The 18,580-nt window shown below is 38.7% G+C and overlaps 2 protein-coding genes across 2 annotated transcripts in view; one reads left to right on the top strand and one right to left on the bottom strand.

The window, feature by feature from the left end:
- Positions 1 to 17,624, bottom strand: part of babam2 (BRISC and BRCA1 A complex member 2) — a 114,865-nt gene extending 97,241 nt beyond the window's left edge. Inside the window, exons 1-4 of the mRNA XM_036132841.1 lie at positions 17,527 to 17,624; positions 15,242 to 15,397; positions 14,744 to 14,820; positions 6,165 to 6,259 (exon numbers count right to left, since the gene is read on the bottom strand). Of these exons, the coding sequence (XP_035988734.1) occupies positions 6,165 to 6,259; positions 14,744 to 14,820; positions 15,242 to 15,378 (309 nt within the window). The 5' untranslated portion in view covers positions 15,379 to 15,397; positions 17,527 to 17,624. The remainder of the gene's footprint in view (positions 1 to 6,164; positions 6,260 to 14,743; positions 14,821 to 15,241; positions 15,398 to 17,526) is intronic.
- A 209-nt stretch (positions 17,625 to 17,833) lies between these two features.
- Positions 17,834 to 18,580, top strand: part of rbks (ribokinase) — a 45,903-nt gene continuing 45,156 nt past the window's right edge. Inside the window, exon 1 of the mRNA XM_036132836.1 lies at positions 17,834 to 17,887. The gene's annotated coding sequence lies outside the window, so the exon portion shown is untranslated. The remainder of the gene's footprint in view (positions 17,888 to 18,580) is intronic.

Here is an 18,580-nt window from a genome sequence, read left to right as displayed (position 1 = left end):
ATTATTGAAAAGGTTTAAAATATCACATAAAATTTGTTCCACTTCATCATTATGTCCAACTTGTTTTTGATTCTTCACAAACAATTACAGTTTTATATCTTTATGTTTCAAGCCTGAAATGTGGTAAAAGGTTGAAAAGTTCAAGGTGGCCGAAAACTTTCGCATGGCACTGTATATTTACTATATTAAAATGTTTTCATTATTCAATAATTTCCAATGCAAGGAAGTAGTTTAACAACATCGCTTTAGTGATTTTGATGCCATCCAAACTGGAAATGTTGAAGGACATGTTTCTATTGGGTCTATTAAAAACTTTTTATTGATTATCTTAAAGGAACATTGCATAACAATTAGTGGCAACTAATGATCAAAAGCAGGGAGGATCAGAAATGGTTGTTTCCTGACTTATTTTTTATCTGGTGCTGTTCTTAAAGAGTGTGCTGCTGCTGCTGCTATTAAACACCTGGGCAATTATGTCACTGATGGCCTGGCTAATGACATGGACATTTATAGACAATGACGTTTGATGTATGCCCAAGCTAATGTGCTTGTACGCGAGTTTAGGATGTGTTCTGTCTTAGTGAAAGGAGCACTTTTTAAAGTATACTGTGCCCCTTTGTATACTGCCCACTAACGGAGACCTTTCAAACAAAGCAGTTATCAGAAACTTAAAGTGGCATATAATGATGCATTGAGGATGCTGCTTAGGATGCCGAGATGGACTAATACACGTCAGCTATTTGTTGGTTTCGGTATTTCCACTTTCTATGCTGTATTACGTAATCTTATGTACAACTGCATGTGTAGATTCATTTTATAAATGACATTATCTTAGCGCTGACGAATACTGCACGAAGTTCAGTCAAGTATAAGTCCAGGATGTGGAACCACTTACAGTTTTAGTCTTTTTGCACATTTGTAATTATTTTAATTGATTTTATTTTTTATTGCTTCTTTTAGTATTTGTTTGTCCATCAGGTTGTCCTTCAATAAAGTCATGATGATGATGATGATGAAGCTGGGGATAGGAGTTATCTGAAATGCTTTTTACCTGTTGTCTAGCAACAAGCTAGATCATATTAGTTGGGTATTTGCCCACTGAAGAAAAAAAACTCAAGGTTGTTGGGTTTTTTTCTCAATTTACACTTAAGCCCATATTCATTCATACCTTGGGCATAGTTGGATTTAAAATTACTTTAAATTAACCACAAATTTGTTTGTGACAGTAAATGAGACTGTCATCTCACAAAATATTTTCTAAACTTCATGAGAAAGGACAATTAAAAAGCGGAATTTATGCATTTAGATCAATGTTTTTTTTTTGTTTTTTTTTTTTTGTTTTTTGTTTTTTTAGATAACGACTATTGGAAATATCTTTACAGTCATAAAACTCTTCTTATATTTTTTCACATGTTTCTACTGGTCTTCCTGTGATTTTCTTTGGTGATAAGCCTAATCTGTAACTCCCACCAGAGATTCGCTATCAGTTGCATGTCAGGGCCCATGCTGAGCCGCTCAAAAATGTTATTACTACTTCCAGTCAGAAAAAAACAAAACCTTTGTGGATAAAAGATAAAAAAAAAAAACAACTTAATTCTGCCAGGAGCAGGAATAATTGTGGACTTAACTGTACATGGATTCCTCTGCTCTCTTTATTGTACTCTCAGAAATGCAGTTAAAAAATGGACGGTGTGTGTGTGAGTGTGTGTGTGAGTGTGTGTGTGTGTTACTGAAAAATAATTCCCAAAAACATCAGTTTTAATAACACTATGTGACTAGAAATATATTTCTGAGTGATTTAAACAACTCTGATGCATGTTGATAAAATGGTGCTAAAACATCTGCACTGAATCAAATAAACTAGTCTGGTGAGTGTGGGGGGGAAAAGAGGCAGAAATTACTACATTTCCCACAGCTGGTATGAGTCGGGTGGTGGTCAGTTACCACAAGTCAAATCTTTAAAGCAGAAGACAGAAACAAAACAAGCAGCCTTAAAGCACCGACCATCTTTAGTTCACAAAGCCTGTTTTAAACTGATGTATTAAGATTTCTATCAATTTTCAAACAGCAGCTCATTAACCATTCAGAGTGCAGTGTGCTGTATCCTGCCCCTCTCATTGCAGCAACAACACATTTCTCTGGCCAAAGAGAAACACGGATACCAAACCTTGTCGAGTCCTGGTGACAGCAGGGAAAAACACAGGCCTAAACAGAGGAGCTAATGATACCCTTGGCTGGCTGTAAACAAGAGCAATGTTCTCGCTGAGACATCAAGAATTCCAGCAGCCGGTGACAGAGGACCTAAAATTAGCCTAATGTTTATCCCTGCTGGATGACAAAGGCCAAAAACAAACTCCCCGTGAGTCCATCTTGATGTAGATTACGCTACAGTCAATTTAGTTTATTTTATTTTTTATTCATCAACTTGGTGCTTTTATTTTAGTAAAGACATAACAGTTTATGATTTATCTAGTGCAGACTTCTGGTCTTAAAGTGAAACCGTCTGGGTCGATGATTAAAAAGAAAATTCCCAGGAGATATGAAATTGCTTGGAATCCACAGGTTTTCATGCTGAGAAGGAGGGGATGTCCTTACTGAAAATCTACAGCAAAAGTAGGAGGGGTGGACTGAGGGAGTATGATTCCAGGCAGAAAAAGCCAGATAAAGAAAGATTATGAAAGCGTGAAGTGCAAAACACAGCGAGAGTATAAATGAGAAAATAAACAAGTGATGGGCTGCCAAGTACTGGCTCAGCAGAGGTACTTCCCCTTATGTGCACAGCTGGATTTAGGAGACGGTGAGCAATTCTGCCCTCGTCTTCTCCCAGACTCTGACACAAGCAGGGGAATTTAGCTTCACCGAGTTTGTCTGCAGCAAAAATAGCGCTGTATAGCATGGCAGCGGTCTCCAAAGTAAACAAAAGTCTCTGAGTTTCCTCTGAAGTACAAGAAATAATTGTCTTCCTGCTTATATAGTGGGTTTTTAAAGAAAACCCACTGATAGCTGAATAACTGAAAACTATAGTTGTCTGATGGAAAGCCAGTGAAACACTTATTAAAACCAACAAATTAAAGCTTTGATTGCAATAAATATTAAACTAGAAATAAAATGTGAATCATAAGGATTTTCCCTTAAACCAAGCATGGGCTGTTTTAGTTCTTCAAAAACAATAGTGGTGCTAAACCAGAGAGGCTTTATAGACAAGAAGAGCAGGAGTAGAGGATTGATTTGGGGATGTTTGGACGCAAATAGAAAATTATGTTATGAAACCTCAGTGCTTCTTAAGGTTCTGAAAGCAGAACTTACTTCCTCCTGCAGACACAACAATTACGACTTAGGGCCGCTCCATACTCCAAGAGAAACGAGACATTTGTTCGCGCTCCACAGCGAATTACGTCATTTTGTTCTTCTAGCCGCATCTTTGAGAGTCTCCCGCATGTCCTCGACACAACGTCTGGGCAGAACATTTTTCTCAAAGGGTGTCCGACTGCTGCACTGTGATTGGACAGGGTTAGATAGGCATGTTTAGATCGGAGAAGCGGAAATGTCACACATCTGTGGAACTGCAGTCGTGCAGTCCTGCAGTTCATCTCTGGTCGTATAAGCGGTCAAGCATGCTAATTCCGCTCACTTGCGGCGTTTACTCTATAAATTATCCAAGCGGGGCAGTCCCGCCCTCATAGCGCCGCACGTCCCCGATGTTCACGGACTTTGCAAATAGTGGCAGACCACACCTGATTCTCTAAAACTAAAAACTTTCAGCTCTCCGCATGCATGGCTCTCTGTGCCCTTTCCCCGTCCGCCCGCCAGGTCTGATGTGACGTTTGGCGGACTTCTGCAGCTGAGCATCTCGTGCACCATGTATAGACAGAGCCAAAACTAACCTTTTATATGTTCTTCTCACCACGACAACGAGAAAAAACTCTTTGTTCTCGTGGAGTCTGTAGCGGCCTTTACTTCAGCTGAACTTTTTGCAACTTTTTGAATCATTCAAGAAGCTAACACTTCTTAAAACATTTTTTAAAGAGTTTATGTAGAAAAAAACTAAAAAAAAAATGTATCTTTAGATCGGGGGCACATTATATTTTCAGGCAACCAAATAAGGAAAGGGTTATTGAGCAAAAATCTGTCTTCTGAAGGAGATGTGCTATATGTCTTTTTAGTTGGTTGTACCAGAGCATGCAACACATATAGAATGTTCTCATTTGCCAGAAACCTTCCTTAACATTTCAAGTGCTTCAATGTGTTTTTCCCATCTCAATATTATAGAAAAAATCTAAACAAACCAAACACTCATCAAAATACATATGATTGAAAGGCAACGCGCAGTAGATGATCAGTATTGAGATGCTGCTACAAAACAACTGCATTACACAAAGGATTCTGCTCTCAATCTAGTTTAGTTTAATTTAGTCACGCCCTGTGTGATCATCAACATCAACATTTTTCCCCGTTATAAAGTAAGGCAACAAGCATTCACACAAACTCTGAAAAATATTGGATTTGGTCAGTTGCTGTCATTTAAATGCCATGCATTCACCCCGTCTAAGTCAATGGCCAGTTGATGGCTGCTATTATTGGTCACACATAACATAGATTTTAGCTAAAGCTCGCAGACAGTAATCACAAAAGTCTGATCATGGAACAGAAAGAGGAATAAGGAAAATTAGGGTCATATATAAGTTTTAAAAACAATATCTCAAGCTGTGATGCACGTTTAATCTTTACTTAACCGATACGACCACAACAGCATTAAAAACATGATGATGCAGGTGATATGTGCAAGTGCACGCTGCAGGTATGAACAGCACTGTGAAACTTCATTCCACTCCCTATCTGTTGATCACAGCCATGTTAAAAAAATATATATAATCAAATAACTGCAAAGGAAAGCTCTCCAAAATTGTTGAAACCTGTCTCCAAGTTTTATGACCCCTCTATGCAGTGCTCTGGCATCTGATAGGCCTGTAAAATCCCATGCCTTTTATTACAACTGTTCAGATTTTCTAGCTGATCTCAAGCAGCACAACTAACTTTTATTATTTACTGCGGGCATGTTTTCCAGTCAATGTTTAACAGTTGAGACAAGCGTGTTATTTGGGAGGTGCAAGACAAACACTAAGCGTGTTTTTGTAGATTCAAACTGAGCATTTCTACCCTAGAAACATGGCAGCAATGTTGGGATAATGCATAGAAAAACATTAAAGTATATGAACAGATACACAAACCTTAAGGGGATTTCATACAATAAACCAACACAAAACAGGTGCAGTCAAAATTCCAAGTGGTAATGTTGAAAGGCTCTTCCCAAACATGAATTAGAAATTCAGTATGTATCCTGTGCATATAAAACCTAGGCACACCCGCAGTAAAAATTATATATATATTTGTGGGTAAATCTTCCACAAACACACAGTATTATATGAACTGTATTTATGAGTAACGGATAAAAAGGGTTGAATAAAAATATACACTAAACATTTTGGAATTTTTATTTGTATTAAATCATGCTAAATCTTTCTTCCTCTGCTCAGTAATGTGCTATTTTGTCCTATCGCATATGATTCCAATAAAATGTATTAAAATGTGTGTTTGTAACCTAAAATGTGTAAAAGTTCAGAGGAAAAAACTACTTCCATATGAAACCATGTTTATTTTGACTCTTTCAGCCACTCTGCTAATGTTGGCAGATGATAAAATTGCTTCAGTTGCCGTTTACTGTTGAGAATAGAACTAAAAAAAAAAGAAATAATTATTCTTGGAAACAACTTTTAACAGAAAACAGACAAGAAAAATAAAGATGGTACAAATGCCAAGAATTTCAGGTGCATTTCCTGGAAGACATCCATTAGTACCAACAAGTAAAGCAATTATATATAAATATAAGAATTGAACCTGCTTTAGTAATCTGTGCTCTCTGTCTTGCAAAAGACATTACAGTTCATTATTTATATAGCACTTTTCAGCAACAAGACTTTTCGAAGTGTTAGTTCTTGTTAGCCTATTTTCAAGTGAATCACAGCTTTGCAGAAACAAAAACACCTAGAGGAAAACTTGAAATCAAAACAAATGTATGGTGTTCTAAAAGTGCATCGAGGTGTGCTTTTGGCTTTTACAAGTTGAAGGAAGGAAAAACCAACCCAGAAACTGAAGATTTTACTTACGGGTAGCTCGGAAGGTTCAGGAAGAAACTCTGCATCCTCACCAAAAATAAAATCTGGAGGTAATTCGGGATACTGAGCGTTGAAAATTATATCCCCTGAAACAACAGAGGAGAAAACACTGAAGATTTTCAGTAAAAACATTTACTATATGTTTAGAGCACCAATCTGATGAAACATGACAGAAAGTATTTGAAACTTTCTGAGATAATTTGAACAATGTCTAATGTTGGAAAATTAGTTTTTTTTAGCAGCATCATTAAATCCATGCCCCTTTCTTTGCAAACATGAACTTAAGCTTTTTATTTTTGCAATTTTTAGTATTTTTAATACTTGATATTTATTCAAGTCACAATTAAATACGTAAGAATGCAACTAATTCTGCTCGCCATGACTTATTAAGCAAACTAGGTAAGTTCAGGCAGGAAAAAACATGTGAACCTCTCTGTGTTGATGGCTGCGCGAACAGGTTCAGGTAACCTGCAGGTGAGGAAGAGTAACTATAAGGGTTTAGGTGGGGGTTGGGGAAATATTCCGCAAGTGCCGTACCTAAAAGGTAAATAAAGGTCACACAATGTGCAAATTGCAGCGAAAACTGGTTCCTTTAAAAGAAAAAAGTTTGTGTGAGACATCTCTGCCTCTCTTAGAGACTTTGACTGCATTGTAGGTAAATTCAGTCATCGATTAAGAAAAAACCAACAACAAGCGATCAGAGAGGGAATCCTGCAAAATCTCTACCAGCAGAACAACGTGACATCTTAAACGTGGTGAAAATAAACCGTGGTCACAGAAAAACATCCGCAGGAATCCCAGAGTGCGTAAATATGAGTCTGAATTTATGTAATTATGACAAGACTTAAAGGCCATATGGTCAATGGCAAAACAAGTGAAAATAATATGAGTAAACAGCAAATCCGTTAAGTTACATCTAAGCAAAAATTGCCACCATTAAAAAGATAAACTCATTAACAGATTCATTTACACACTGTGATATTTTAAGTGTATCCTACGTATTAAAGAGCTGTAATTCCTAAACTCAGCACCAATTTAAATGTGAATTCTCTCAAATTACAGCTGAGAGTCTGCACTTTGAGCCCAAATTGATTATAGAATAGTATCCTGAATATGTTTTTCATAAACAGCTAAAATAACAAAACTATATATTTCTGGGCCTAACTGTATCTGGGGTTCTTGTCCACAAGTGAGGGGAGAATGGATCGACCGCTGCACCGATGCGTACACTGCACCGATCTGTTGTGGTGAAGAGAGAGCTGAGCCGAAAGGCGAAGCTCTCGATTTTAAGGGATAAGATAAGAGATAAGATAGACTTTATTGATCTCACAGTGGAGAAATTAACGTGTCACATCGGCTCAATAATCAAAATAAGGTGCCAAAAGGAGGAAAAGGTGCATGAGGTATATACAGTGCGTCCACATATATACAGTGGATCGAGAAAAACATAAATAAAGAAAGCCGAGATTTAAGATGACTTATGTACATTCAAGGTGACTTATATGCAGATGGATTTGACGTTGTACATTAAAGTGGTACTAGGTACCAGTTGCACAGGTTATTGCACAGGGTATTAAATACTAATTAAATACTAATTGCACATAGTTATTGCACAAGGTATTACAGTTATAGTGCAGCATTGTAAAGTCTGATAGTAGCAGGGTGAAAGGTGTTGTCCATGATGGATGTAAGCTTGGACAACACCCTCCTCTCGGCCACTTCCTCCAGCGAGTCCAGAGTGCAGCCCAGGACAGAAGTGGCCTTCTTCACCAGCTTATTCAGCCTCTTTCTGTCCCTCTCTGTGCTGCCAGGAGCCCAGCAAACGACTGCGTAGAGGAGGGCTGAGGCCACCACAGAGTCATAGAAGGTCTTAAGCAGGGGCCTGCTCACTCCAAAGGACCTCAGCCTCCTCAGGAGGTGGAGGCGGCTCTGGCCCTTCTTGTACAGGGCGTCGGTGTTATGAGTTCAGTCCAGTTTATTATTAACGTGAACACCCAGGTATTTGAAACTCTCCACAGTTTCTGTGTCCTCCCCCTGGACGTTCACGGGGGGAGTGAGGTGGGTGTCTTTTTCGGAAGTCAATCACCATCTCCTTGGTCTTACTGGTGTATAGACACAGGTGGTTCTTCTCACACCAGTCCACAAAGTCCATGATGACTGACCGGTACTCCAGCTCGTTCCCCTCAGACCACTGAGCTATATAATACACTGGAGTGCTGATTTTGCCGAAAAACTGAAGTCACTGGCCGCCATCTTGCTACTCCCTACTCTCACAGAATCCCATAGGATTTGGTTGGAATAACAAGCAGTTTTCTGGCTGTGTGAAAACGTTTCACAGGTAATTGTACAGTCAGTGGATGTACTAACACTATCAACTACTAGGAAATTAGGTGCTGAAATATTTTACATGTTATTCATATTAAATATATATATATGTATATATAAGTATGTGTATATGTATATATGTATATATATGTATAAATATATGTAAATACATGTTTTTGTATATTGTTATTTATATATTTATAAATGTTAAACATATATATTTAAATGAATAAAATGCAAAATATTTCAGCACATGACTTTCTCAGTACTTGATATTTTTAGAACATAACATAAAACTATATGGCATTTGACATTTTAAAAGTTTTAAGCCCCCCCTGAACATGAGAAAATCCTCGTTATTCGATGCTGTAGCGCACATATTCCCTAGTTACTGAGGGGAAATAGGGAGTACCAATATGGCGGCCGGTGACTTCAAAGCGACTCGTTCAAACAGACGGTGATCAGCACTCCAGTGTATAATATAGCTCAGTGCCTCAGACACACAGCCCACAATGGCCGAGTCATCAGAGAACTTCTGAAGATGGCAGCTGTCCGTGTTGTAAGTAAAGTCCGAGGTGTAGAGGGTGATGAGAAACCGAGACAGGACGGTGCCCTGAGGGGCCCCGGTGCTGCAGACTGCCGCCTCTGACTGACAGCCGTGCAGCGGCACGTACTGAGGGCGGTCTGTGAGGTAGTTGATGGTCCAGGCAGCTAGATGTTTGTCCACTCCCGCGTCCTCCAGCTTCTCCCTCAGCAGCACCGGTCTGATGGTGTTGAAAGCGCTGGAGAAGTCAAAGAACATGACTGTCACAGCACTCCCGGTGGTCTCCAGGTTACCGATTGGTCTATGTTGCCTATCCCCACCTTTGGTCATGAAATTTGGTTCATGACTGAAAGAAGGAGATCCCGGATGCAAGCGACTGAAATTAGCTTCCCCTGCAGGGTGGTCTGTTCGACATATCCATCCCTTTCTGTTTATTGCCCGTCAGGCTGAGGAGGTAAATGGGTCCAGGAGGGGAACTTGTTCTGACATGAAATGGTAGGAGGGAGTAGTTCAGGTGCCTAAACCAGCACCTCCACTTCAAGCTCCCCCCCTGATGATGGAGGCGTCAGAACCCCAAGAGAACCCTCATGTCAGCCACTGGTGTTCAACCATGGATCCGTAATCTGTTACATCTTGTCATCACACCAGAACAAGACCATGAGATGTTTAAACCAGTCTGCTTGAGGCAGGAGTTTTACTCAGCACATCAGAAAGTTCAATAACATCATGTACTTTTATTTTCGCCAGCCTGGTTCATTAGCGTACTCAATAACAACCTAAAAGGTACAACTTTTTGTTTTAACAGTTTGGTTCCCTTTGTTTTTGTCAAGGACTTCAACATGGATTAAAGTTAGACCACATTTTCCTTTTATTCCCTTCCACGTGTCTGTTTCTTGACTTCCAAAAATCAATCCAAGCACCAGTAACATAGAGAATAAACGCAAGCTAAAGAAGGCTGCTGCTCCGGATAGAAAACGGCCACATAACCACGAGCGCACTCTGCTTGGGCTGGTTCACAATGTTCTGACATTATGTTACACAATTCTATTTACGTGCTGCAAGACGCTCCTCTTCTGCTTTTTTGTTCTTCCAGCAAACGCCTGATAAACGTCGACATGTGGAAGCGTTTTTTTTTTTTGCTGTTTTTTCTCCAGTGGGCAGAGTCAAACGAGGAAACAAGAGGATGTGTTTAAAATCTGTAACAAACTCCTGGCAGCCGGTGAGAAAACTCCTGGCTCAGCTCCAGAGGGGAAATGGAGGTCCTTAAGTGCAAACTTTACAGGTTATAACTCAGGCCTTTATATGCTTCTTTGTTTAAACAGACTACAATGAAGATGCCTGACTGAAAAGCACACTCTAGCAAAAGCTTCTTTTTTTTTTCTGTCAGCGACTTAACCCCAATCCGTCTTAATCTTTAATTTAAAAAAGCTGTTTCAGACCAAAGTAACAGGAGAATAGAGTAGATTTGTTCAGTGACAATGGAAAACAAGACGTTCTAGTTTCTTTTCGTCTAATTAATGAATCACTAAAAGGCAGAGGCTTGTGTGGGGTTTTTCATGGTATGTTAACCTTGAGTAAAAGTAGAGCGGTTGCACAAAAAAGTTCAAACAAAGTTGCGTAAATGATTTAACTGCTTCAGAAGGAGACTCCATAAGTTTAACTTGCATGTGAGGTGTTTAGGGAGAAAACATTTGCTCTCTAATAAAAACCTGAAGGCCAAACTGATGATTGCCGCTGAGAACACTAGAGGTCTCATTTATGAAGTTTGCATATGTACAAAATGGGGACTAAATCTGGCATGTGTCACTTTCCCCACAAAGACAGTGACCTATGAAGAAAAAATTGAGGTCCCTCTCGCAAATGTTCACCTTGGCGTACGCTCGTTTTGGAGACGGGGGAAATTGGCAATGCAAATGTTAAAGTGCTGAATTGCAGCCACACTGTATGATGATCCTCTCAGACTTTCAATTTTACTCCTTATCAGACTTTAATCATAGATCAACTTCATCATAGGAATTCAAAACTCAAGTGTGAGCCATAACTATATGTGAGGACCTTTCAAATGAATTAAAAAAAAGGCCCATTAGTCAACTTAAATCAAAATCTACATAACATTTCACCAGGGTGGCATGCCACAGATTTACAGATAAATTGAGGCAGGGTGTGAGGCAATCACACTGATTGCTGTAAACATTTAAATACCGTGGTGACACATGTGCGTAATGCTGCATCACTACTGGAAGACGGTTTCAAGGCCCCCAAGATTTCCTGGCCCATGATGATGACTGGCTTGTACCCCTAAGGTGCAGGCTTCTAATGGTGCATTCACACCGAATGCGGTTGAAGTGATGTGAGTGGTGGATTTACATATTACCCCAAGACAAAAGGCGCAATCGGGAGAGGTAATTATTGTGACACACGAAGAAGTAAGATAGTTTAGCTTAAGCCAACAACGGCAGAAGAAAATAAACCCGTCAGACTAACTGTGAAGCACAGAGGTGGAAGTGTCATAGTTTAGGGATGCTTTGCTGCAATGGGACGTTGTCAATTCAGCATCACAGGATCATCGGCCAATTCTGCGGCGTATCAGAGGGTGCTTGAGGAAAATGTGAAGATATCTGTACTTGAGGTTTATTATAATAAACGAGGAAAGGCCCTAATTATTCCTTAAAGACAGAGGTTAGAACCAATGCTACTCAGAGAGACCCAACACTTGTTTACATTTGCATGTGTTGAAAAAAAAGGATCAATTAAAATAATAATGAAGTCCCAAAACATAAAGGTACCACAGAAAATGAATTTACCAGCTAAATACCTGCAAAAAGCTTACATCACAACCAAAACAGAGTAACCTGGCTCATCCAGAAGGTCGGCTGTTCTATCAGCTCAGGTTTTGCATCGTTTTAGCTCCTACATCTACCACTGCGGCCCCTAATACCATCTCTTAATCACTCCTGGTCTGTCTTACATAAACTCCTTGCAGTATTTTGTCTGTAATTTTTCTCCTTAATATCTTTAAAGCAGATAACTATCATGCTGACATTTATACAGCTAGGTGGTCCTTCTCCCAATACGCTACCCCATGTCGGACACCTTAGGTGAGTTTTCGGCTGTTTCCTTATCCATGTCATATTTTTCTTATTTTTCTTCTTCAAAACTAGCGCACCAACTTCCTCACCAGTATCAAAATCTCAGATGTAGATCAAAAATACACCAAACAGTATAAACAGGTGTTTACGTTTGACACAAGCAGACAAGGTTTAACAGTTGCACGATATTTTGTTCTTTGAGTAATCTTTGAGTTGCTGGGGGTTTTATACGTCACATACACAGATTCCTCAAGCGTAGCCACAACTTCCTGCCACAGGTCCCGGCCATTTCAGTCTGGGCCACAATTTGCGAAAGTTATGTTAAACCTACTTCCTTCGTGTTTTGCCACAGCTGTTTTTTTTTTCCTACCTTTGCATCAAAACGGCTCAACAAACAAACCTTATTTCTCTGAACCTATGCACTGTAGACGTGATGAAAGGACCTGCCTGTTGGAGACTTTACCCTTCATTTAGAAAAGACGCGGAAAGCTGTGGGCATCTGTTTACAAGCTTATCTATATCAGATCAGCCACAAAAACCTGCCACACCGCTCTGACTCACATTTCCGTCTTATGGCACGTAACGAATATATGGAGTAGGTGAGGTAATGGGTTATAAAGTCCAATGAAGACAAGATGAAAGTGAAATATCAACGGCGTAAACATGATTTGTTAAAATCTAAACTGACACTTTATTATCTGAAACTATCTTAAAAGGTAAACTCCAGAAACGATTTTCTCTTCGCAAAGCAAAAGGCCAACAGACGATAAGTGCCAACCTTCGTCGATGTGTGCGCACAAAGACCTGACATCCTGTGAGTCATCTTAATTCCAGTGAGAGCAGGTCGAAATTGATTTAATTTGACTTATATCCTCCATGAGGCGCGCTCACAGAGGAAAGATGTGGACACTTGATGTAGTAAGTCAGAGATCCTTCCAGTAAAGGTTAAGAGGCACAAACAACTGGAAGGTTACTGGTATCGTTTCACTCATTAAGCTGATCATAACTAGTCTGATTTAGTCGACAGATTCCAGGAAGGATTCTCTGCCGTTTAGCTTTCAATCATGCAGTTCTTTAAACCGACTAAATGTGACATCCCATTGCTCTAATCAAAGGCTGGACTGATCCGTCCAAAATAAAATGATTTCGGTCATTACATTCTTTTCTCAGGCAGTAGACCTGTTGCTTTACACAATAAATCAATTAACCCAAGCGCAGGTGGAAATCTGCGACAAGCTCTTGGATTTCAGAGTAAAGAACGAGCTGGCAAAATAACATAAAAAGTTAAATCAATATGCGGCATGCTGTGCAATCAGCATGATTAGGCTGCAAGCCATTACCCTTAAATTTATGTTGCTTTACAGGTGTTTAATTTAGGGATATAAAGCTACACTGGCAAATAACAAAGAAGCCTGATTTGAAGCCATTGAAGAGGCTCAGTTGACCCCCACAACTTCCTGCCGCTTTGAGACATGCTGCGGAAAAATTATGTTTACGCAAAGAAAAACGTATGAGTGTCCCAAGGGGGGGGGGGGGGGCGCGATGGTGGTGCAGGAATAAAAAACGTGACTCACGCCTTCCCCCTCTCTCAACCCCGTTTCCTGTCATCGTACTGTCAAATAAAGGCCGCTAGTGCCACTAAATAAAATAAGAACAAAATTGAGCGCCTTTGAAAAGTTTTGACACATTGTGTCACATTACTCTCGTAAACCTTAATGTGTTTTACCATTATTTCATATGACATACCAGCACAAATTAGATCAGAATTATGAAGTGAAAAAAAACCTGATAAATGGTTCTCCATTTTTGTTCTAGAAAAAGACGTTTGAAAAGTCGGGTGTAGATATTTGTTCAGCCCCTTTCACATAAGAACCTTAAAATACCATCTAATGCAACTGATCACCTTAAGCAGCCACTATAAATATCACCCTTTATCTTCCCATCTGGGCTGAGCAGGTTCTCTGTCAATGCAGGAAAAGAGAGACATCCCAACACACTGATGCAGCCATGACCACGTCTCACCTTGGCAACACAGTGGTTAGGGTGATGGGCAGTGCTTTAATGTTGGCCAAAGCTTTTTATCTTGGTGTCACACAAACATGCAGCGTAAATAGCATCTCTATCAACAGGTGCTTTTTCTTGCCATTCTTTCATGTGGAGTGCATGGATAAAAATTGGAAACAAATGATCCAACCTGAGCTGGGGATCAGTGCAGCTCCTCCAAAGTTAACATGGGCCTCTTAGGTGATTCGCTACTAAATGCTCTCCTGGCCTTGTCGATGGTAATATGATTAGTGCTTTATTGCTTTTTTAACAAACCTCTGAGATCTGCTTTATTTACATAGAGATTAAATTACACTGAGCTGGAATGGCAGATTTTATTTGTTTGGGAAGGACCAGACATGAAGGCATCTAACTGGTTCTTTCCATTCAGACCGGCAGGAATTGGTCAGAGTTTTTACAAACCTGCAGCGCCCACAGAGATCTAATTTTCTGAATAGGGGAAACCAACTATTGCTTTAATCTGCAAATGATAGCTTTAAAATCCATAAAGTGCATCAGGTATCTGAGTTGAAAAAAAAAAAAGAAACGTCAGAGTAAAGCCAACTTACATTTAAGGGTTTCTCCGGCATAGGGGATATGAAGTTTGAAACGATCGCAGCACGGACCTGGAGTCAGCGATGTGCATCTAGACATTAAGGTTAAATAAAATAAGATAGGAAAGTTTACAGAGACACCATGTCGGCATATGCAAAAATCTCAAGAATTAGAAACTATAAAAATGTGTAAGGAAAAACATACAATTTTGCCTTACTACAAAGCCTTACTATGTGTAGAATTAGAAGTACACGTTATTGTGAATGATCTTAGTTTAAACTCTCTTTTTTTTATAAATATAATAAATAACTTGTTTCAAATGAAAAAAGAAGGCCAGAAGCATTTAAACAAACAAACAAAAAAAACAATTAAAATACAGAAAGTTCTGATTTTCCAGATTTCTATCACATTCCAAAGAGCATTTTTACTGTTTTTTCCTTGAGAATTTAAGACTGAAGCGATAGATGCTGGATCTTAGATCCTAAAGCTGCGACTGACGGACTCAGCCTTACCCTGTTTTGAGGTCTGTGACCCGGAGGCAGTTAGAGGAGTCGAGGCCCACTCGGCCGTTCCTCACCACACTGCAGAGCAAAGGCCGCAGCTCCGGTGAGATCCGGTGCAGAGCAACTTCAGGCGACATGTTGTTCATTGTATCACGGGGCAGGAATCTGCAGAAAGATGCATCGGCAATCAATAAACCAATTCTAAAGCAATGCTTGTCAGCGGAGCTGCCATTGGTGAGTTATTTTTAAATAACGCACATTAAGTAACGTGTATTGGTTGTTCTTTTACTGTTTTACATTTTCAGAACTGAAACTATATAAGAAATTAGTTATTCTGTCTGTTTTGATGTTAACTTGGCATGACAGGTCTTTGTAAAAGTATCGTTACCCCAATCCTTGAATTTTCTTTTTTTTTCCCATTATTTGTTGCGCGATCGCCCCAAACTTCCTTGTATGTTATATGGATTTTCTGTGATAATCTAACATAAAGTACTTCATATTTGTGAAGTGGACAGAAAGGATTATTACTTTGTTTTTATTTTTTGTAAATAAAAATATTACATGAGTGCTGTGCATTACACTCCACTTGTGTGTAATTTACGGTAACCTCATTGCAAATAAAGCTGTTCTATCATGGCCTCGGAGGTTTGTTGGAAAAAAAAAAAAAACTATAGTATCATGAAGACGAAGAAAACCAGCAGACACGTCAGAAAGGAAGTTGTGGAGAGGTTAAAAACTGGGTTAGGCTATGAAATGTCCCATGCTTTGTACATCTCATTTAGTGCTGTTCATTCCACCATTGGGAAAATGGAAAGAGTATGGCATAACTGCACGACAGTCCATGAGAAAGGCTTCAAAATACTTGAGACTGAATTAAGGTTCACCTTCATTCAGTCGATGACAGTAAATATAGAGCCAAAAGTACAAAGCAGTGGTTTAGATCAGTGGTGTCCAAACGTTTTGCTAAGTGGGCCCAAATTCTCAGATGAAAGCACTTTTGGGCCATAACATATCCTCCGCCCCCCAATTAAAAATGCAAAAATAACTCTGTGAATTAAAAAAAGCAATTTTTTACTGTAACAACGCATTCTGATGTTTGTTATATTGGGGTTTGTAAGTCATTGTAAAGCCAACACATTAAAAAGACGCACATTTTAAAAGAAAGCTCCACAGTTCCCTACATTTTCTCGCAACAATATTTTATATTTTGAGAGTCTTTTAATACTGTAGTATATTCTCACAAACAAGAAAGGAATGTGTTACTCTGGATGTTTTTTTTCCTACTTTCTAAGAAATAAAGTATAAAATAGCTACCTAAAAACTTTTAATCTAACATTTATAATTGTCCATGAAAATCTTGTCCTTAAAAAAGACAAAAATGTGCTTCAGTTCTATTCAATTATGCTTATGTGTCGCCAATTTACAACACATGTCATCTCAAGGCACTTTACTAGGTCAATTCAATCAAATCATACAGACACTCCAGAGACATGCAGCTGCAACTACAGCGAAAGGGGATCTACAAACTATTATTTGAGGGAGGATAAATAGAAATGCATTTAAAAAAATTTCAATAACAAAAAAAAAAAAAAAAAAAAAAAAAAGAATCATTTAAGTCTGGGGTTGCTATCCCCTCTTAAATCTTTTTTTATTTTTGAGAAAATTGAGATTATGGTGATCGCACTCAAAATGCAGGTGCAGAAACAGGAACAAACATGCAAAATGCTGTGTGAAAATAAATTACATAATCAAGCGATAATAATACAATGATGGGTCAGAATTCGTTGTAATTTGTTCCAGGCATTAATATTCAGCATGTCACAGAGAACACACACTAGAAATTCTCTTCACACACACACTTGAAACTTGTGCTTTCTTTTACTGCCATTTAGAAACACGTAAAACTATAACATACTATTTACATTTTAAACATACTAAATAATTTAGGTTTATTTCAATTAGATCAACCGTGACCAGCAACATCTTGTATTTGGATCTGTTTCTCTTTCCTCCTCTGTTTCCAGTTTTAACACAACTTATTTGTAAAAAATAAATAAATAGATAAATAAAAATACAAATTTAAACAATGAGCATACTTGCTATCAAGTTAATTTACTCTCGTAGTTTAAGATTAGAACCAAAACATTTAATGACGTTTAGGGTGAACAGTTTAGCTTACATGGCTAACCACTTCTCCTCGCTATATTAGCACAAACTAAACGTTTAACAGACTTGAAATACATATTTCTTTTTACCGCCTATTTCTATGCTTATTACGGTGTGTGTTAAAGTACCTGGAAGAAACGAAGGTCTGTATTTTCAGCGTTAACTCCAATGTTTACTTAATGATTTGAAACTTTCCGGTATGTTATGTTTGGGTCCTGACGATGGCCCCTTGTTAGGTGTCTATTATAATGCCTGTCATAGAAAGGTTTTTGTTTTCCAAATAAGGAACACAATATTAATATATTGTATGCTCTATTGTGCCTATTTCAGTTTATATTATTAAAAGTGAGGAATATAAAGATTAAAAATATGCTTACTCGTTGATTCAACGACCAGAATTATTCTGGCAGTAGCTACACCACCCTGCTGTCATAATGCACTTTGCCCGTGCTCAGACGTTCACTCTGCAGGAAAAAAATTGAGGGGAAGGTAAATTTTAAATCGAATTTCATATAAAGACTTGTATCTGAACACATTATAGTTCGTGCCAGAGTTTCTCTAATTAGGCTGGGTTTTATAACCTTTCTGATGTCAGCAACGTTCTTTTCAAAAATGCTTCAACCGTACAAAGTCTAATAAGTGTCCATTTACTTTAACCAGTGTGGATCAAACACACCGTTGACATTGCAATGTACATTTAGTCACATTTATACGCTGTCAAGTGAGGTTACCTCTGTTACCTTCACTGCAAAACGGGGTTTATGGTCAGATCGGATGTTCGATTTGCTTTGTGCAAGAAGAGCCTTGGATCATTGCTTACTTTTGATTCGGATGTTTGTTATCACTGTCGTAGTAAAAGTTGTTCATGCAAAACACGATATTATTTGGGCATCTTAAGCCTGGCATGTTAGAAATGTGCATAGTTGGAAATTGCAAGGCTTCATTTTCCTTGTAGGTATAGGGTATAAGAGGAATCAGCTTGTAATGTGTGGAATGAGTGCTGCAGCAACGCCAAATGTTTTTCAGCTTATTTCAAAGGTGTAGTCTGTCATTTATAATGATGGATGGGGGATGCGTTCCTACATAAAGTTAGATGGTATGGGACACTGGGTATGGAAAATCTCATGGAGGGCTGCAAATGGAATGAGTAACTAGGAGAAAATGGTCTCCAAAATTAGTTAT

The sequence above is a fragment of the Fundulus heteroclitus genome, unplaced genomic scaffold (genome assembly GCF_011125445.2).
Source record: "Fundulus heteroclitus isolate FHET01 unplaced genomic scaffold, MU-UCD_Fhet_4.1 scaffold_55, whole genome shotgun sequence".
Lineage (NCBI taxonomy): Eukaryota > Metazoa > Chordata > Actinopteri > Cyprinodontiformes > Fundulidae > Fundulus > Fundulus heteroclitus.
The sequence above is the reverse complement of the archived record's forward strand: the minus strand, read 5'-3'. Positions and strand labels throughout refer to the sequence as shown.